The 21,399-nt window shown below is 49.1% G+C and overlaps 1 protein-coding gene across 2 annotated transcripts in view; it reads right to left on the bottom strand.

Moving 5' to 3' along the window:
* Nucleotides 1–281: 281 nt before the first annotated feature.
* Nucleotides 282–21,399, bottom strand: part of LOC143275715 (uncharacterized) — a 46,843-nt gene continuing 25,725 nt past the window's right edge. Inside the window, exons 4-10 of one of the 2 annotated variants that reach the window (XM_076579987.1) lie at nucleotides 19,458–19,637; nucleotides 16,982–17,224; nucleotides 15,757–15,923; nucleotides 13,990–14,119; nucleotides 12,140–12,397; nucleotides 9,237–10,289; nucleotides 282–6,917 (exon numbers count right to left, since the gene is read on the bottom strand). In XM_076579987.1, coding sequence (XP_076436102.1) covers nucleotides 4,209–6,917; nucleotides 9,237–10,289; nucleotides 12,140–12,397; nucleotides 13,990–14,119; nucleotides 15,757–15,923; nucleotides 16,982–17,224; nucleotides 19,458–19,637 — 4,740 coding nt within the window. In that variant the 3' untranslated portion in view covers nucleotides 282–4,208. Of the gene's footprint in view, nucleotides 6,918–9,236; nucleotides 10,290–12,139; nucleotides 12,398–13,989; nucleotides 14,120–15,756; nucleotides 15,924–16,981; nucleotides 17,225–19,119; nucleotides 19,160–19,457; nucleotides 19,638–21,399 lie in introns of those variants that run through there. The other variant, XM_076579989.1, reaches the window with a different exon arrangement.

Here is a 21,399-nt window from a genome sequence, read left to right as displayed (position 1 = left end):
TGGGGGGTGTTAAAAGAGAACAGCAAAATATCAATCAAGGGATGGGTTTAATAACTATTTAAAAGGATGGGGGGGGGGGGGTTAAAAGAGAACAGCAAAATATCAATCAAGAGATGGGTTTAATAACTATTTAAAAGGATGGGGTGGGGGTGGGGGGGTTAAAAGAGAACAGCAAAATATCAATCAAGAGATGGGTTTAACTTTTCAAAAGGATGGGGGGTGTGTGTGTGTGTGTGTGTGTGTGTGTGTGTGTGTGTGTGTTAAAAGAGAACAGCAAAATATCAATCAAGAGATGGGTTTAATAACTATTTAAAAGGATGGGGTGGGGGGGGGGTTAAAAGAGAACAGCAAAATATCAATCAAGAGATGGGTTTAATAACTATTTAAAAGGATGGGGTGGGGCGGGTTAAAAGAGAACAGCAAAATATCAATCAAGAGATGGGTTTAATAACTATTTAAAACGATGGGGGGGGGAAGGGGGGGGGGTATAAAGCAAAATCCTGCTGAATGCAGTATACAATCGTCGCGGTGTATTGCAGGACTGGTTAACCCTTTCACCGCCCGTCAATTTAGAGTGCAAAATTCCCCTTGCGCTACATAAACACAGAAAATATGGTGTCTAAGAACAGCTGGGGACTCCCACTGCGATGTGTAGAAAATAATGGCCTATCCAACCACCGAACATCAGAGAGCAGTAGGTTCATGGATAACAGACCCATGATCTGGTCACCCTTCAGTGACATGGGTGCTCTAACTGGCTGCTGCATAAAAAAAATTAATGTGAGTTTGGCAGTGAAAGGGTTAACTCACGCTGCACTACTAACAAAGACCGTGGTCACAGAGTTTGGGCGAAGGAACGCGTCTACGCAAAATCCTAGCAACATACAGCACAATGATACTAACAATAATACTATACAACGAAGAAATCGGTAACATTGGATGGGTCGTATACACTGAAGCGGTTGATGAATCGGAATGGTGGCTTAGTGGTAAAGCGGCCCGCCTTGGAAGAGAGAGAGCGAGAGATTCTGAGCCGCTGGATCCAGTCTCACATTCGCCTGTATTTTCCGTCAGGACTTTCTTCACTAGACAGACCCAGTTACATTCCATATGCCGGTCTAGCTTATCTGGTCATGGTGGATCAAACGAGTAAGTCTTAACCAGTATTTGACGGATTTAACGTAAGTTCTTATGTACAAAGGATAATAACCTGTTACTCCGTAAGTCGTTTTGTTAGAAGCTTGTAATTGAAACGTTCATGACACGTTTTACTGCATGTGTAACAACTTTTTCCATGACAGTAGTGTCTTATTCACTGTGCCGCTGCTCTGCCACGAACTTCCGTGTGACAGATGACCATCTCTGCTGCCGCTACTTTGCACTGTCGCTACGTGAGTCCCGCTGATTACACGTGACAGGTGACCATCTCTGCTGCCGCTACTTTGCACTGTCGCTACGTGAGTCCCGCTGTTTACATGTGACAGGTGACGATTTCTGCTGCCGCTATTTTGCACTGTCGCTACGTGAGTCCCGCTGCTTACACGTGACAGGTGACGACTTCTGCTGCCGCTACTCGGCACTGTCGCTACGTGAGTCCCTCTGTTCACATGTGACAGGTGACGATTTCTGCTGCCGCTACTTTGCACTGTTGCTACGTGAGTCCCGCTGTTTACACGTGACAGGTGACGATTTCTGCTGCCGCTACTTTGCACTGTTGCTACGTGAGTCCCGCTGTTTACATGTGACAGAGGACGATTCTACGTGAGTCCCGCTGCTTACATGTGACAGGTGACGATTTCTGCTGCCGCTACTAGTAGTGCACTGTTGCTACGTGAGTCCCGCTGATTGCACGTGACAGGTGACGATTTCTGCTGCCGCTACTAGTAGTGCACTGTTGCTACGTGAGTCCCTCTGTTCACATGACAGGTGACGATTTCTGCTGCCGCTACTGTGCACTGTCACTACACGAGTCCCGCTGTTTACATGAGACAGATGACGATTCTACGTGAGTCCCGCTGTTTACATGTGACAGATGACGATTCTACGTGAGTCCCGCTGTTCACATGTGACAGGTGACGATTTCTGCTGCCGCTACTGTGCACTGTCGCTACATGAGTCCCGCTGCTTATACGTTACAGGTGACCATGCTACTGCTCTGCTTTAACGTCACGGGACTCCCGCTGCTGGTGAGGAGAAGGTTACGCGCCTTGCTGACGTCACAGTGACGCAGAAGTGAACCCCTGCTGTCACTGCTACATGCCAGCTGTTGTTGATCGTTTGTTTTTCTGATCGAGCCAGCACTTCCGAGTCCTCAGAACGTCCTTTTCCGTTCCCACTTCTGCCCCTGATGATGCCACCTCTGTGTATGTTCTCGGGCCCGAGGAGCCAGTTGCATTGCTCGGACTGGAAGAGCCTAGTATGGTCGGTTTTTTTATTTTTATATATGATAGTCAGTCGTGTCCGACTATGACCATCAGAACAGCAGAGGAGGCAACTGCTGTTCCGACTATTTGGGCTAGAATTTGATTATAGTGGAGAGTATCTTGCCCAAGTACATCCCCACTCTCTCGGCCAAGAGGGTTTTAGGACAGTCGACGTTGGGATGGTTCCCAAAGGCCAACTAGCCCACAAGGCTGCAGCACTAAGAGCCAGTGCAATTTTGCCTCCTAGTTTGAGAGTCACAGTCCTTCACAAAAGACTAAGCTGTAAATGGTTTCCCATTGACTGGAGAAACCACTGATAATACAGCTCTCACTTTGCTGTTGGCCCAAATGTAAACTTATGTCAATCTGTGATATATGCCGAGTGTTGTAACTGTGTGTGGTATGGAACTGACCAATGGCGTAGTTCAGTCAACGTAGGCATTTAGTCACGTGTAACTGTCAAAAAGTTAGAACCAAGCAATGCAGCTGGCACCTCTTGCTGAGCTGCTGAAACTATCGCTGCCCATCTTTTTGCCAAGTCATTGATCAATCTGACTCTTTTTTCCTTGTGATTTATTTCGAATGTACCGGTTACGCAAGTGATTCATTTTGTCTAGGCAGTGACTAAATCAGATTGACGATCATCATTTTGGGTTCGCCTGGTCTTGTTTGGCCAACCGTGTGAGCTCGATCAGTGTTCTGTTCAGTCAATGTTTTGCGCCCTCCAACACAATTTAGCATAACGCTTCTAGCACACATGCGTCTTCGTCCTCTTTTTAACTCTCTCCATACGAACGGCGAAAGAGACGACGTTAACAGCGTTTCACCCCAGTTACCATCATCAAAATATTGCAAGCGGAAGGCTCTTATACTGAAGACGTGAATGTTGACAAAGAATACCACAATTCTGACGACGGAAGCTAAAGGTTGGGTCATTCAGACACCCACTGGACATCCAAGGGGTCTGTGTAGAGGAGAAGAGAGGACTGGCCGTACTGAGTGAGTTAAGCAAGGTGGTGGATATCGAAGAAGCGTAGATTGTCACGTCTTGAAAACCCTTCAAGCCGATCTGTCTCTTCAGCCATTTCATCTATTTGGTCCTCTAGTCTGCTCACAATTAATGACACCTGCTTCGTCTCCTCGCTCCCTGCAATGATCTTATTCAGGGTATGAGAGCACAGCAGCCCGTCGGGTGTAAGTGTACAGGTCAGATCCTGTTCAGGGTATGAGAACACAGCAGCCCCTCGGGTGTCAGTGCACAGGTCAGATCCTGTTCAGGGTATGAGAACACAGCAGCCCCTCGGGTGTTAGTGCACAGGTCAGATCCTGTTCAGGGTATGAGAACACAGCAGCCCCTCGGGTGTTAGTGCACAGGTCAGATCCTGCTCAGGGTATGAGAGCACAACAGCCCCTCGGGTGTTAGTGCACAGGTAAGATCCTGTTCAGGGTATGAGAAGGTCATTTGTTTAGCTGAAGACAACAAAATTGGGTTTTGGGCATGCGTATGGAAACATAGAAGGAGATAGTAAGATTCAGAAACGGGGTATGGGAATATAGCCACTTGGGGGTGTTAGTACAGTGCGCTGATCCCAGTTCAGGGTATAAGACGGCCATTTTTAGGTGAAGACAAGATACATCCAGTTCAGAACATGAGCAAGGAAACAAGAGATAGACGGTCAAGGTTTCAAGTCTGAAACAGGTTACGTATAAGCACGGCCCCACACCTACCACAGTATCCCACTGAGGGTGTCCTCTACACCACACCTACCACAGGATCCTTCCTGGTCAAGGTATCAGCATGATCAGCTGGGACAGGCAGCGCGACCCTGCCACAAAGAGACTGGACTTGTCCCAGTTGCTGTAGCGCTGCACGTCCTCCTCCCGCCACCAGTAGGCCGACAGGTCCGTGCCTGGACCCGAACCTGACTCCCCGGCGCCGCCACTTCCCCCTGGTTCGGACTCACTGGTGCCACCACCACTGTCCCCTGGTCCTGACTCCCCGGCGCCGCCACTCACCCCTGGTTCGGACTCACTGGTGCCACCATCACTGCCCCCTGGTCCTGACTCCCTCATCTTACTCAAGTCCTCCGCTAGGCCGTCGCCACCACCGGAAACCACGCCCCCTCCGGAAGTTGACTCTCGTTGTGAGGAGGGGGAACTGGGACCCGTGTGTGCGGTCTGAGTAGTAGTAGTAGTAGTATCAAGGGGTGAAGAGTTGTGAAGATGCTGGCCAGACGTCTGTTCTTGTTGCCTTTGTGGTGGATGAGAAGGTTCAGAAGAACCCCTGGAACCTTCCTTTTCTACTTCTGCTTCTTCACGGATGTTGCCTTCGCATTTCGCCACAGCACTAGTTGCGGCAGTGGCCGGAAATGAAGAAGTTCCACGTTCAGAACGTTCTTCACTCAGACCAGACTGTGTCATACTGACGTCATCATCAGCATGCCCGCCTTGTAGTCCTTCCCCACACTGTGACGAAAGCGCCCCGGCATCTCCTCTCTGCGTCACAGTCACGGTGACGTCACCTTCGTCGTCACCTCGACCGCCAACGGCAGAAGACAACGACGACGACGAAGAAGAAGGAGCAAACGAAGAAGAAGAAGCAGAAGAAAAAAAAGGAGGAGGAAGAGACGTTGACGCCAGGTCCTCAGCCGTCGTCCGCCGCCACGCCTTGGGCACCTCTCGCGGGCTGGAGCACAGACCGGGGGCAGGGATCTCGCGATCGTGGGGGTCCGGGACCCAGGGCGTGTCGGCGGGCAGGTAGACGACCACCTTGTTCTCCAGCCCTTGGTAGGAGTAGGCCCAGGCGGCGCTCACCTCCCCGTCGCGCAGGCGGTGCAGGTCCCAGCAGGGCAGCTCCTGGACGACCCTGACGGGCACGCCCAGCTGCCGGAGCGTAGCGGTGAAGGGGCAGGCCGCCAGGTACGCCATGTAGCGGAAGAAGTCCTGCCGCGTCGTGTCCAGGAACCCGCGCTCGTCAGGCTCGTACAGGTCCCGGGGGAGGTTTACCAGCATCACCACGTCGCTACACGACAGAGGGGTGGTGGTGGAGGCGGTGGTGTTAGGGGTTGGGGTGGGGGTGGTGGTGGGCGTGCTGGTGGGGGTGGCGGTGGTGCGGGTCGGGAAGGTGGTGGTGGTGGTGGTGGGTCTTTTCGTCAGGGAGTCGTTCTTGTTGGAAGAAAGAGGAGGATCGGAGTCCCCACTGCCCACCACCACCGCCGCCGCTGCTGCTGCTGTCGTTGCAGCGCCTGCTGTAAAACCCACCTTGCCATCATCACCACCACCACCACCACCACCATCAGAGTCCCTAGCCAGGCTGCCCGCGCGTTCCTCTGATGAGTCTTTCTTGTTGGGACCGGCGGTGGTGGTGGGCGTGTGACCACCACCCCCTCCTCTTCCTTCTCTTTCTCCTCCAGAACCAGAAAGCTGACCGGAAGACGCTTCGGAACTACTACTACTACTACTACCACCACCACCACTACTACTACTACTAGGCTGCCCCCTAAACCCAACCCCATCCCCTCCACCACCACTACCACTACCACCAGACGGCTGGGCAGAACCTACCCCTTCTCCTTCTCCTCCTCCTCCTGCACTACCATCACCTCCTCCTCTAGAAGAAGAATGGAGTAGTGCACGACTGGACGGCTGAGCGAGCTCAGCAGCAGGGACAGTCCACCGGTCACACCCTGTCTGACTGCACGACTGACCGTCAGGGACTCCACAGGAAGTGGAGAGCTGAGCGCAGCGTTCTTCCGAAGACTGACACGGTTCTTTAGCAGCAGCAGCGGGTAGTGGTGGTGGTGGTGATGAACCGGCTCCAGGTCTTCCTGGAAGAGACGAGGAAGAAGATGACAACGAAGAACCAGGTCCCCCTAAGGGAAGAGAAGAGGAAGACGACGACGAACCAGGTCCTCCTACAGGAAGAGACGAGGAAGACATCGAACCAGGTCCTCCTCCTACAGGAAGAGATGACGAACCAGGTCCTCCTACAAGAAGAGACGAGGAAGATGACGAACCAAGTCCTACAGGAGGAGACGACGAACCAGGTCCCTCTACAGGAAGAGACGAGGAAGATAACGAACCAGGTCCTCCAACAGGAAGAGACGACGAACCAGGTCCCCCTGCAGGAAGAGACGATGAACCAGGTCCCCCTGCAGGAAGAGACGACGAAGAGGACGACGACGAACCAGGTCTTCCAGGAAGAGTCGAAGAGGACGACACCGAACTACCAGCTAGCCCCTCGGGGACAAAGGGAGACGGAGAGAAAGAGGAAGAAGAAAGAGACTGTCCGCGATTGGAGGAGGAAAGGGAAGGGGAAGGGGAAGTGGTGGTGGAGGTGGTGGTGGTGGTGGTGGTGGAGGTGGAGGTGGAGGGCTGGGCAGAGTGGGGGAGGGGGAGGGGGAGGGGGAGGGGGAGCCCCAGGCACTGACGTAAGAGGGCGGCCAGCTCCTCGGCGCACTGTCGACACTCCGTGATGGACACTTGAGGGTGGCCCTGCTCGACACACACGCACACACGTACGCACACACACACACATGTATATACACACACACGCAGACACACATACACACACAGGCACGTAAACACGCACGTACCCAAACACACACTCACACACATGCACACACACACATATGAAATGAGAAAGCTCTTGTACACCACAAACGCGCGCGCGAATAGGTACACAGACACAGACTTACCTACTACTCTAGAAGAGAATGGATAGTGCACTACTGCGCCCCTTAGCGTGCTAAAGCACACACAGGGCTGTCCAACCGCTCCACAACCTCTGTCTGACTTGCCTACGACTACTCGTGCGGACTCCACAGTAAATGTGTGAGCTGACGCAGCGTTCTCCGCAAGACTGCACAACGGTTCTTTAGCACAGCATGCTGGTGATGGTGTGTTGATAACCGGCTCAGGTCTTCCTGGAAGAGCACGAGGAAGAAATGACAACGAAGAACCGGTCCCCTAGGGAAGAGAAAGGAAGACGACGACACAGGTCCTCTACTAGAAGCAGCGGTAAGAACATCCAACCAGTCCTCTCTCCTACAGAAGTAGCTGACGAACCAGGTCCTCCCCTTTTACAAGATAGAGACGATTTCTAATGACGAACCAAGTCCTACAGGAGCAGACACGAAATGACGAACACACATTCCTTACGAGCGTACGACGTATTCCCCCCCCCCCCCCCCCCCCCCCCCCAAACAGGTCCCTACAGGAAAGACGATTTATTAACGAACCCCAGTCTCAAAGGACGAGACGACGAAACAGGTCCCCTTGAGAAAGAACGATGAACCAGTCCCTGAGAACGAGACACGAAAGAGACGACGACGAACCAGTCTTCCAGGAAAGTCGACGAGGACGAACCGAACTACCACTACCCCTCGGGACAAGGGATCTACGATGAGAAAGAGGAAGAAGAAGAGACTGTCGCGATTGGAGAAGATGGAAAAACGGAACGATGGTGGTGGAGGTGGTGGTGGTGGTGGCTGTGAGGTGGAGTGAGAGGGCTGCAGCAGTGGGTGAGGGGAGGGAGGTACGGTGCTAGCCACATGTGCACTGACGTAATAGGTGCGGCCAACTCCTCGCGCCTGTCGACAACTACGTGCTGACACTTGAGGGTGGCCTGCTGACACACACGCACACCGTACGCACACACACACACATGTATATACACACACAGCGCACACATAAGACACACAAAGAGCCACACACCTACACACACACACTAATGGTATTTATATAGCGCTGAATCTTCTGCATGGACAAATGAAAGCGCTTTCGCACCGGTCATTCACACGCATGCATAACTGCTGTTACTACTACTACTACTACTACTGCTGCTGCTGCTGCTGCTGCTGCTACTACTACTGCTGTTGCTGCTACTTCCACTACTACAACTGCTGTTGCTGCTGCTACTACTCCTGCTGCTGTTGCTGCTATAACTACTGCTGCTACTGCAACTGCTGTTACTATAACTACTGCTGCTGCTGCTACTACTACTGCTGCTGCTGCTACTACTACTGCTGCTGCTGCTACTATAACTACTGCTGGTGCTACTACTACTACTGCTGCTACTGCTAATTGTGCTATTACTACTACTGCAGCTGCTGTTATTATAACTACTGCTACTACTACTACTACTACTGTAGCTGCTGTTACTATAACTACTGCTGCAACTACTACTACTACTGTAGCTGCTGATACTATAACTACTGCTGCTTCTTCTTTTTTAAACCAAAACTTAAATCATTTTCTATATGTAACACACACACGCGCACACACACACTTTCACTTACTCGCATGCGTACACAGTAATTTCTCCCCCTCCCCCGGCCCCCCCCCCCCCTCCCAAACATCCCCAACTCGATTTTTTTTTCCCTACCCTCGTACTAATATCACTTACAGTGAAAAGACGTTTAAACTAAAGAACGAACAGACACAGACAGGCAGACACAAACCCCATCATTCATACAGAAACCTCACAACATAACACCACCACCCTCCCTTTTTTTTCCCCCCCCCTTTATAATGTGTGTGTGTTTATGTAAGTTTGTGCCTGCCTATGTGTGCGTATGTGTTAGGGTAGCTGTTAGATAGACATGTATGTTAAAATGTATGTATGCAGTGTGTGTGTGTGTGTGTGTGTGTGTGTAGTCACATTTTGGTGTGTGTATGTAACATTGATGTAATGTTTTATGTTAACAAAAGCGTTTTTTGTAAAACTAGAGTGGATTTCTGGATAGTGTGCTATATAAGTATGTATTATATATGTATGTATATATATATATATATATATATATTTTTTTTCACCTGATGCCGGACAGCCAGAGGCGTCAGCCCGCGCGAGTAAATGCCGGACGACGAGTCCGTCTCCAGGCGGTAGCGGCTGCGGCGCTCCGCCACCCAGTCGACAGCGTGCAGGACCTTCTGCACCAAGGGGGGGCAGCGCAGCACGTGCAGCAGGTCCTCCTGCTGGAACCCAGGCGGGTTGCGGCTGTACAGCCCCGCGCACCAGATGCTGCAGCCGTGCAGGAACCCTGAGCTGAGGACGTCCAGGACCTGGCTCCAGTACTCTTTCACGTAGATCTCGTCCACCACGAAGAGGACGTCCTCGGGCGTGGCCAGGTCCTCGGGGAGGCACCGGCGGATGCGCCGCTCGAAGTCGCTCCGGTCAAAGGAGGCGCGGTCGATGTCCACGTCCACGGAGTGCACACGCTCGGACACGTCCTGCTGCTCCGCCGAGTCCTGGCGCTTGCGGGAGGGGGCTGGAGAGGCCGTCGGTGTAGCCTGCAGGGCTTCTTTACCACCACCACCACCACCACCCAAGGATTGCCCCCCGGCGGTTTTCTTGGATGTCGGAGGAGGAAGAGTCCCTGTGTGGTGGTTGTGGTGGTTGTGGTGGTGATGGTGGTGATGTGACGGCGAGGGGGAGTAGTCCTTCGTTCTTTTGGTAGGGGGAGTGCCTGGAGTCGTCTTTCTTTTAGACATCGGGGGAGTGCCACCAGCTGGGAATCTGTGGTGGTAGTGTTGTTGTTGTTGTTGCTGTTGTTGTCCGTGGTGTGTGGGGTAGGGCTTTTTTCTCGTCGTTGGAGGGGTGGTGGAATGTGGTGGTGGTGGTGGTAGGTGTTGACTGATGTTGTCCGGTTTGGCTCCGTGGCGAGGGAAGGGTGAGGAGGAGGAGGAGGAGGAGGAGTTTTTGGTGGTGGTGTTGGTGGTGGCTGTGGCTTTTCTGGGAGTGGGCGGGGTGCTGTGAGCCTTGGTGGTGGAGGAGGAGGAGGAGGAGGAGGTGGTGGTGGTGCCAGTGGGCGTGGCTTCGGTCTGGACACGCTCCTCCCCTTTCTTCTTCTTGGCTTTGGGTTTCGCCTGCAGTTGAAGGGAGGATGTTGGGAGTGTGTGTGTGTGTGAGGGTGGGGGGGGGGGGGGGGGAGGAGAGGGGATAGAGAGGAAGGGAGGGAGGGAGAGATAGAGGGTGGGGCAAGAGATCGGGGGAAGGAACCAGTTTGTGATTATTCAAAGTTATTATACGTAAACAAACAGAAACAAAAAAAAAAAAGAATAGATTTGGAAAGAGAATATCAAAAAGTACATACGGACACCACTAAACGTGCACTGGTCTTTTACACAATCAGCATCACGCAAGCATAGACATGGATATCTTATACACGAGACAGGCAGACAGAGAGAGAGGGAGGAGAGAGAGAGGGAGGAGAGAGAAAGGGAGAGAGAGAAAGAGCATAATAAATTATAGACCGACAATAACACACACACACACGCACCCACGCACGCACGCACACACACACACACACACGCGCGCTAGTCATTCGCATGAGACGATAAACCGAGGTCCCGTGCGCAGCATGCACTTAGCGCACGTAAAAGACCCCACGGCAACAAAAGGGTTGTCCCTGGCAAAATCCAGTAGAAAAATCCACTTAGGAAAAACAAATAAAACTGCACACAGGAAAAAAAAAAAAGAAGAAAAAAAGAAAAGCTGGCGCTCTCAGTGTAGCAACGCGATCTCCCTGGCGAGAGAGCAGCCCGATTTCCACGAAGAGAAATCTGTTGTAACAAAAAAACAAAAACAAAAAAAACCAAAAAAAATGCAACACACAAAACAGCAATGACAAGAAAAAAAACAACCTGACAAGATGGCGTGGACAGCCTTGGCCAAAGGAATGATTCAGCGCTTATAGTTTTTAGAGGCGTTTGATTGGCTGAGAGCGGGCGGGCCCGTCTTTTCACTGTTAGCCGCGCGAAATTTGGCCAAGCAGAGCAAACCAATAGGCCTAGTTTGCATCAGTTTGACATGGTACAGTATATGACACCAAAAAGTAATGTACAAACACAAATAAGCTCGTTCACACACACACACACACAGATATATATATATATATTTTTTTTTTTTGAAACGGGTGCAATAGCCGAATGGTTAAAGCGCTGGACTTTCAATCTGAGGGTCCTGGGTTCGAATCTCGGTGCACCTGGTGGGTAAAGGGTGGAGATTTTTCCGATCTCCCAGGTCAACATATGTGCAGACCTGCTAGTGCCTGAACCCCCTTCGTGTGTATACGCAAACAGAAGATCAAATACGCACGTTAAAGATCCTGTAATCCATGTCAGTGTTCGGTGGGTTATGGAAACAAGAATATACCCAGCATGCACACCCCCGGAAACGGAGTATGGCTGCCTACATGGCGGGGTAAATAAAAAAAAAAAAACCACGGTCATACACGTAAAATGTTAATGTCTGTCTGAGTGTGTGTGTGTGTGCGTCTGAAATCTGATTGAATGACACTGGAAACGAATGATGAGCGCCCAGTGGCAGCCGTCAGTCGGCTCTACCCAGGTTCAGTAGGCAGCCTGTGGTGCAAATGTCCCCGTGTGTGTAAAGCGCTTAGAGCTTGGTCTCTGACCGAGGATAGGCGCTATATAAGTATCCACATCAATCACGTTTTTTTTTATTTTTTTTTTATATATATCATAATTATTATTTATTTATTTATTTATGTAAGCTTATCTATTATTTATTCAACTTTTTTTTTCTCAAGGCCTGACTAAGCGCGTTGGGTTACGTTACGCTGCTGGTCAGGCATCTGCTTGGCAGATGTGGTGTAGCGTATATGGATTTGTCCGAACGCAGTGACGCCTCCTTGAGCTGCTGAAACTGAAACTGAAACCGAAACCACATCAATCAAATCACATCAAACTCTCACCTTGCCTTTCTTGCCCTCGCCACCACCGCCACCGCCACCACCACCACCAGCGGCCCCAGGCACGCAGAACGAGGCCACGCTGTCCCGGATGAAGTGGCCAATGGCACGCCCCGCCGCGCCGCGGTACATGTTCACCACCACCACGTGACCCCCGTGACGCAGGAACTGGCGCGCGCGCAGCACGAGCAGCACGGTTTTGCCGGACCCTGGCGGGCCGCTGAGGTAGCGCCTCTGACATGGGGTGCTCAAGATGCGCAGCTGGAAAAGAAAAGAAAAAAAGAAAAAAAGAGAAAAATTATTATATCAATGTCTGCATGGTAATGATCATGATCATATCATAATGATGATGAAAATAGTGGTGGTGATGATGATAAAAATGAGAAGAAGGAGGAGAACAAGAGGGCAGAGGAGGAGGAGTAGGAGAAGAAGAAGAAGGTGGTGGAGGAGGAGGAGGATGACGACAAGAAGGAGGAGAAGGAGAAGAAAACGGAGGAGGAGGACAAGATGAAGAGAAGAAGGAGAAGAGGAAGAAGAAGAAAAAAAAAAGAAAAAAAAAGGAGGAGGAAGAAGTGGTGGAGGAGAAGAAGAGGCAGAAAAAGAAGGAGGGGGAGGAGGAAGAGAAGATGGAGGAGGAGGAGGAAGAGAAGAAGAAGGAGAAAGAGAAGGAGGAGGAGAAGGAGGAGGAAGAGAAGAAGGAGGAAGAGAAGGAGGAGGAGAAGGAGGAGGAAGAGAAGAAGAAGGAGGAGAAGGAGGAGGAAGAGAAGAAGAAGGAGGAGCAGGCACAAGTAGGTCTCGTCTGCATATAATTGTGTTGACCTGGGAGATAGAAAAAAAAAAAATCTCCACCCTTTCACCCCACCAGACGTGCGGTTACCGAGTTTCGAACCCGGGACCCGCAGACTGAAAGACCAACGCTTTAACCACTCGGCTACTGCACCCGTCAAGCCGACTTACAAGAGAGACCTTTTCAGTTCTTGAAAGTTTTCCAAGGGCCCACAAAATAATGTTAAAAAGGTTGACTGGGACAGCGTGACGAGACCCAGTTTCCATCACGTCTCATTCGCTCCACGTATAACTCTCTCTCTCTCTTTCCATCTCTCTCTTTCTCCTCCTCTCTCTTTCCATCTCTCTCACCACCTCTCCTCTCTCTTTCCATCTCTCTCACCACCTCTCCTCTCTCTTTCCATCTCTCTCCCTCTCTCCTCCTCTCTCTCTCTCTTTCCATCTCTCTCTCTCCCTCTCTCCTCATCTATATATCTCTCTCCTCCTCTCTCTCTCCTCATCTATCTCTCCTCCTCCTCTCTCTTTCCATCTCTCTCTCTCTCCCCGTCTGTCTCCCTCTCTCCTTATCTCTCCTCCTCCTCTCTCTTTCCATCTCTCTCTCTCCCCCCGTCTCTCTCCCTCTCTCCTCTCTCTCTCCTCCTCTCTCTTTCCATCTCTCTCTCTCTCCCTCCCCGTCTCTCTCCCTCTCTCCTCATCTATCTCTCTCTCCTCCTCCCTCTTTCCATCTCTCTCTCTCCCTCCCCGTCTCTCTCCCTCTCTCCTCATCTATATCTCTCTCTCCTCCTCTCTCTTTCCATCTCTCTCTCTATCTCTCTCTCTCTCCTCATCTCTCTCTCTCTCCTCCTCGCCCTCTCTCTTTCCATCTCTCTCTCTATCTCTCTCTCTCTCCTCCTCTCTCTCTCTTTCCATCTCTCTCTCTCTCTCTTCCCGTCTCTCTCTCTCTCCTTATCTATCTCTCTCCACCTCCTCTCTTTCCATCTCTCTCTCTCTCTCCCTCCCTCTCTCCTCCTCTCCCGTCTCTCCCCCCCCCCCCTCTCTCTCTCTCTGACTGACTGACTCCTACACACTTGCTGCTCGTTCAGCAGGATACGCCGAAACATCTTGCCGCACACGTCAATGGCGTCGGACGTCAGGCGTACTTCCCGGCGTAGGTTGTTCCCTGCGTAGACCTCTACAGCTGACAGCATGCCGACGTACCTGCCGCGTGAGGTCACAGACATTGAGGAACATACAAAACAAAAAACAAAAAAAACCCACCAAACAAACAAAACACATAAATAAGATAATAAAATATACATCAATGAATAAATGAATAACGCACATCAGAGACTTACTTTCTAGCGTAAGTTGTCACCTGCGTTGTGCATCCACTGCTGAGACCATAGATCATACTCATGTGTCTGCCACATCAGGTTACAGAAATAGATAAACAAACAAGCACATAAACTAACAAGTGAATAAATAAATAAATAAATAAATAAAACCCAAAAAACACAAATAAATGAATGAATAAATAAACGAGTAAATAGTGGAGTGGAGTGATAGCCTAGAGGTAATGCGTCCGCCTAGGAAGCGACAGAATCTGAGCGCGCTGGTTCGAATCACGGCTCAACCGCCGATATTTCCTCCCCCTCCATTAGACCTTGAGTGATGGTCTGGACGCTAGTCATTCGGATGAGACGATAAACCGAGGTCCAGTGTGCAGCATGCACTTAGCGCACGTAAAAGAACTCACGGCAACAAAAGGGTTTCTCCTGGCAAAATTCTGTAGAAAAATCCACTTCGATAGGAAAAACAAAACTGCACGCAGGAAAAAAAAAACCCAAAAATAGGTGCCGCTGTAGTTTAACGACGTGCTCTCCCTGGGGAGAGCAGCCTGAATTTCACACAGAGAAATCTGTTGTGATAAAAATAGAAATACAAATACAAATAAATAAATACATACATGAACAAATAAAGAAGTAAACAAACAAACAAACAAACAGTTTCAGTTTCAGTAGCTCAAGGAGGCGTCACTGCGTTCGGACAAATCCATATAGCTACAGCTACACCACATCTGCCAAGCAAGATGCCTGACCAGCAGCGTTACCCAACGCGCTTAGTCAGGCCTTGAGAAAAAAAAAGAAAAAAAAGAGAGAAGAAGATAAATACACGAATGAATCAATAAATGAACGAATAAACAATGGGACATCAGAGGCGCAATTTCTAGCGTAAGTTGTTCCCTGGGAACATACATGTCCAGGGATGACAGCATGCCCGGCGTACCTGCGGCATCAGGTCACAGATATTGATAGATGAAATGATAGAGAAACCACATAAATAAACACTTACTTAAATGAATAAATAAATAAATAAATAAATAGATAAATAAATGAATGAATGAATGAAAGAACAGGCTGTCGGAGGCGTAGTTCCTTGCGTAAGTTCTTTCCCTGCGTACATCCCCACAGCCGATAGCACGTCCACGTACCTGCCACACCTGGTCATATACACAGATAGATAGACAGACAGACAGATAGATAGACAGATAAAGAACCAAAGAAAGAAATATATTTATTCACAACGGGAATCAGATGCAGCGTTCTTTCTTGCGTAGGTTGTTAGCTGCGGAGACCTCCACAGTTCACAGCATGCCTGCAGATAAACAGATAGATAGATAGATAGAAAGATAGATAGATCATATCTATTTCCCACACCGTACACAGTACACGCACAGACGCACAAACATACTCACATCGCAAAACACTCATGCGCTCACGGGCTCACGCGCTCTCTCACACACACACACACACACACGTACGCACACACACACAAACACACGCACGCACATTTACCTGCTGACCATATCCTTCATGAAAGGCAAGGACAGAGCCCCTACCACCCCCGCCACGTGCTCTTTCCACCACGCCATCAGTGACGTCACTTCCACATCCGCTTCCGGGGTGGTCGGGCTATCCGGTATGGGAAGGTCGTCTTTGCACAGGAACACTACTCCTTCCATCTGCAGAAGAAAAAAACCCAAACCCATTAAGTTAACCCCTTCACTGTTGAACACAGCTGGAAATGAGATCCTGGTGTGCCACTGAATCTGAAGCGCAAAACCACTTCTTTACGAAGAGTACATTGCAAGTGGGTATGACCTTTTTCTTCTTCTTCTTCTTCTTCAGCGTTCGTGGGCTGCAACTCCCACGTTCACTCGTATATACGCGAGTGGGCTTTTACGCGCATGACCGTTTTTAAACCGCCATGAAGGCAGCCATACTCCGCTTTCGGGATGTGTGCATGCTGGGTATGTTCTTGTTCCCACATAACCCACCGAACGCTGACATGGATTACAGGATTTTTAACGTGCGTATTTGATCTTCTGCTTGCCGTATACACACGAAGAGGATTCAGGCACTAAGCAGATCTGCACATATGTTGACCTGGGTGTGGGTGGCTTATTCTTCCAACCTGTCCTTGGGAGATAGATAGATAGATAGATAGAGAGAGAGACAGAGAGAGAGAGAGAGAGAGAGAGAGAGAGAGAGAGAGAGAGAGAGAGAGAGAGAGAGAGAGAGAGAGAGACGGACAGACAGATAGAAAAAGACTGAAAAAAACAACAACAGACAGACAGATAGAAACAGGTAGTAAAAGAAACAGAAAGGCGGAGACAGAGATCAGAAGGACACACACACACACACACACACATACACAACAACCCCCCCCCCCCCACACACACACACACAGATATAGTAATCAACAATATAACCACAACAGTCTGGCACACACACACACGCGCGCGCGCGCGCGCACACACACACACACATATATATATATATATAGACACACACAACAACAACAACCCCCCCCACACACACACACACATAGAGATATAGTAATCAACAATATAACCACAACAGTCTGGCACACACACACACACACACACACACACATATATATATATATACACCCCACAACAACAAGCCCCCCCCAACCCCCTCACACACAATAACACCCCCAAACACCCACACACACCCACGCCACACAAAGCGAAACCAAAAAACCACAACCACATACATATTTCGCCTCCTCCGAAGCGGGGTCAAGGTCGGCCGGGGGCCAGAAAGAGGCCATCTCGTCACGCGTCAGGTTCGGCAGCGCCACCACGCGGGTCACGTGACAGCCGGCGACTTCCGGCCAGTCCTGGAGGACCCAGCGGAGGATGTTGTGGTCCTTCCTCAGCTGCTTGCCTCCCAGGAAGATCCGCTTCTGGATCTCCGCCTGGGTCCTGGACTCTGGGTTGTCGCCCACCGCTTTGACCTGGAAGGGAAGAGATGGGTAAGGTACGGTAAGGTAAGGGTAAGAGTAAGGGAAGGGTAAGAGTAAGGGAAGGGTAAGAGAAGGGTAAGGGAAGGGTAAGTGTAGGGTAATAGTAAAGGAATGGTAAGGTAAGAGTAAGGGAAGGGTAATGGTAGGGTAAAGGAAGGGTAAGAGTAAAGGACGGGTAAGGGAAGGGTAAAGGAAGGGTAGGGTAAGAGTAAGGGAAGGGTAATGGTAGGGTAAGAGTAAGGGAAGGGTAATGGTGAGGGAAGGGTAAGAATAAGGGAAGGGTAATGGTAGGGTAAGGTAAGGGGGAGGGAAGGGAAAGGTAAGAGTAGGGTAAGGGAAGGGTAAGGAAGGGTAAGAGTAGGGTGGGGGAAGAGTAAGGGAAGGGTAAGGGAAGGGAATGGTAAGGGGTTGGGTAAGGTAAGGGTAGGGTAAGGAAGGGGAAGGTAAGGGTATGTATGGAAGGGTTGGGTACGATAAGTGATGGGTAGGGCAAGTGAAGGCTAAGGTTAGGGAAGGGTAGGGTAAGGGGAGAAGAGGGAGGTGGTGGTGTAGGGGTGGTGGGGTGGCGTGGGTTTTTTTGGTTTTTTATTTATAGAAAGGCCGGGGAGAGAGAAAATTTAATGAGGCAGAGAGAGAGAGAGAGAGAGAGAGAGAGAGAGAGTATGCAATAATTTTATTGTATAGGCCACATGACTCGTTACAACTGATCGTGCTGAGAATGTTAGAGTGAACCGTTGTTATAGTATACTAAAAACATAATGAACAATGTCAAATAAATCTTCAAAAGAAAAAAAAAGTCAAGAAAAGGGAGAAAGCATTAATTAACTGTCTCCATACGAACGGCGAAAGAGACGACGTTAACAGCGTTTCACCCCAATTACCATCATCAAAATATTGCAAGCGGAAGGCTCTTATACTGAAGAGGTGAATGTTGACAAAGAATACCACAATTCTGACGACAGAAGCTAAAGGTTGGGTCATTCAGACACCCACTGGACATCCGATGGGTCTGTGTGAGTTAACGACGTCGGATTGCACGATAAGTGGGTGGTGGAGCATGAGAATGAGCGCGTCGCCAGAGTGAGAGCGCCACCCTTGTGTGTGTGTGTGTGTGTGTGTGTGTGTGTGTGTGTGTGTGTGTGTGTTTATTTTTTTCCTGCCTGCAATCTCATTTTGTTTTCCTAAATCAAAGAGGATTTTTTTTTTTTTTTTTTTTTACAGAATTTTAGCAGGGACTGACAACCCACCTTTTTTGTTGTTGTTGCTGTGGGTTCTTTTACGTACGAAGACCACGCCGTGGCAGGGGTGGGTGAGCAATTTGCAGATAATTTTGCCAGGGACAGACAAACAACCCTTTTTATTGCCGTGGGTTCTTTTACGTACCTGAATGAAGACGATGCCGTGACAGGGGAAGATAATCATGAGCGCGTCGCTAAAGGGAGAGCGCCACTGGTTTTTTTTTTTTTTTTTTTTTTTGGTGTGTGTGTGTTTGTGTACATTTTTTTTCCTGTCAGCAATTTCATTTTGTTAGACAACCGCTTTTTTTTTTTTTTTTTTTTTTTTTGCTTTTTTTTGTTGTTGCCGTGGGTTCTTTTACGTACCTGAATGAAGATCACGCCGTGTCAGGGGTGGATGAGATTTTTCTACAGAATTTTCCCAGGGACAGACAGACAACCCCCCCCCCCCACCCCCCACCCCCCTTTTTTTTTTGTTTTGTTGTTGTTGCTGTCGTGGGTTCTTTTACGTACCTGAATGAAGATCACGCCATGGCAGGGGTGGATGAGATTTTTCTACAGAATTTTCCCAGGGACAGACAGACAAACACCCCCACCCCCACCCTTGTTTTTTGTTTTGTTGTTGTTGCTGTCGTGGGTTCTTTTACGTACCTGAATGAAGATCACGCCGTGGCAGGGGTGGATGAGCATGATGTCAGCAATTTCATTTTGTTTTCCTAAATCGAAGTGGGTTTTGTTTTGTTTTTTTAAACAGAATTTTGCCAGGGACAGACAACGCCCCCCCCCCCCCCCCCCCCTTTTTTTTTTGTTTTTGTTTTTTGTTTGTTTTGTTGCTGTGGGTTCTTTTACATACGAAGACCACGCCGTGGCAGGAGTGGATGAGATTTTTCTACAGAATTTTCCCAGGGACAGGCAGACAACCCCTCCCGCCCCCCCCCCCCCCTTTTTTTTTTGTTTTTGTTGTTGTTGCCGTGGGTTCTTTTACGTACCTGAATGAAGATGACGCCGTGGCAGGGGTGGATGAGCATGATGTCAATGTCCCCGCGGTTCTCCACAGCGTGGGGGAGAGGGGGCGCCAGGTGGGGGTGGTGGCGGACCCACTTGAGCAGGTTGTCGTACTCCAGTCCGCTGATAATGAACAGGGGCTTCTCCAGACGGGGGCTCAGCAGCTGTCGGCAATCCACACGTACACCCCACCCACACATAGACCATCAATAGACCTGCTGGAAGAGTTCCCGCGTCGGCCATTTTGGATCTCGCGCATGCGCGTCTTCCATCTTATATATATATATCGAATCGCGAACAATGTCACCAAAGAGAATCGACATAGCCATGTTTTTGTATATGTTTTATTGTGTCTCGTAAACCTTAAGGTTTTATGACATTAAAATATATCGGTTCTATTCCAGACAAAAACAACACGAAATATGTGCTGTCCTCCATTTCTTTACTTGATAGCCTCTGTTGCTACAATCAAACTCTGTACAATAAAGTGCCATCGTATGGAGAAATAAAAAGTATTAAAAAACAAAGAAAGAAAAAGAAGCCTGTTTAGCATGTTCTGCCTCTCACGATCCCTTCTTTTGGCTCACAAGTTTGGAGAACCAAATAATTTCCGAGGGCACACAGATCATGTGATGCGCCTGTATAAGTCATGTAAGCACGGAACCTTCCAGTGGTCTGTTGCACGTATGATGGTGATAATGATGATGATGATGATGATGATATGGATACTAACATACTGCTTATCTATCATGAAGTCATGAAAGCAGGGAACCCTCCACTGATCTTCTGTATGTATGATAGTGATGATGATGATGATGATGATATGGATACATATATACCCGCTTATCCTCGGCCAGAGACCCAAGCTCTGAGCGCTTTAACCCTTTCACCGCCAGTCAGTTTAGAGTGCAAATTAACCTTGTGCAGGAACCACAGAAAAGATGGTGTCTAAATAGAATAGCTGGGGATTCCCCTGTGATGTGTAGGAAAAAAAAAGGCCAATCCTACCACTGAAAATTAAGAGCATTAGGTTAATGCACAAAAGGCCCATCAACTGGTTGCATTTCAGTGACATGGGTGCTTTACCTAGCTGGTACCGAAATGCGACCACGGCGGTGAAGGGGTTAACAATTTGCACAACAGGCTGTCTACCTTGGTAGAGATAAGATAAGATAACTTTATTATCTCCAACTGGAGAAATTTGGTCAGGTGCATTATCACAACATAGACAAGTAAACAACATGGGGACCATAAGTGTAAAAGTCAACAACAGCTTTTACGAATATTACGAAGATACAAATGTAAAAAAAATATCACATACATCGTTTCATACATACATCCACACACTGCAGGTAATAACTAGTATTCTTAATGTAAAAACAGAAAGAATTAAGAAACATTATTTGAATATAATTATAAACATAGCCTACTATACTGCACAGTGATTATAATAGACAGCCGCATAAGATAAGAATAACGATGAATTGCGGAAAACCACAACCAGATAATCAGCACACATCCGCACCACCCCCACCCCCCGCACCCACCCCACACACGCGGATTACTTGATTAAACAAGAGTAGTAAACATATAGCTGACAGCTGCCATTCATCGTTCGTTTCCAGTGTCACATTCCATCAGGTTTCAGTCACGCACACATACACACTCATACAGACATGTAACTTTTTTTTAATTTTTATTTTTTTACTACGTGTACACTCGGCTTATATCACAGATTGACATAAGTTTACATCTGGGCCAACAGCAAAGTGAAAGCTGTATTATCAATGGTTTCTCCAGTCAATGGGAAACCATTTACAGCTTAGTCTTTTGTGAAGGCCTATGAGTCTCAAACTAGGAGGCAAAACTGCACTGGCTCTTAGTGCTGCAGCCTTGTGGGCTAGTTGGCCTTTGGGAACCATCCCA

This window comes from Babylonia areolata, chromosome 31, assembly GCF_041734735.1.
Source record: "Babylonia areolata isolate BAREFJ2019XMU chromosome 31, ASM4173473v1, whole genome shotgun sequence".
In the NCBI taxonomy this organism is placed as follows: domain Eukaryota; kingdom Metazoa; phylum Mollusca; class Gastropoda; order Neogastropoda; family Buccinidae; genus Babylonia; species Babylonia areolata.
The sequence above is the reverse complement of the archived record's forward strand: the minus strand, read 5'-3'. Positions and strand labels throughout refer to the sequence as shown.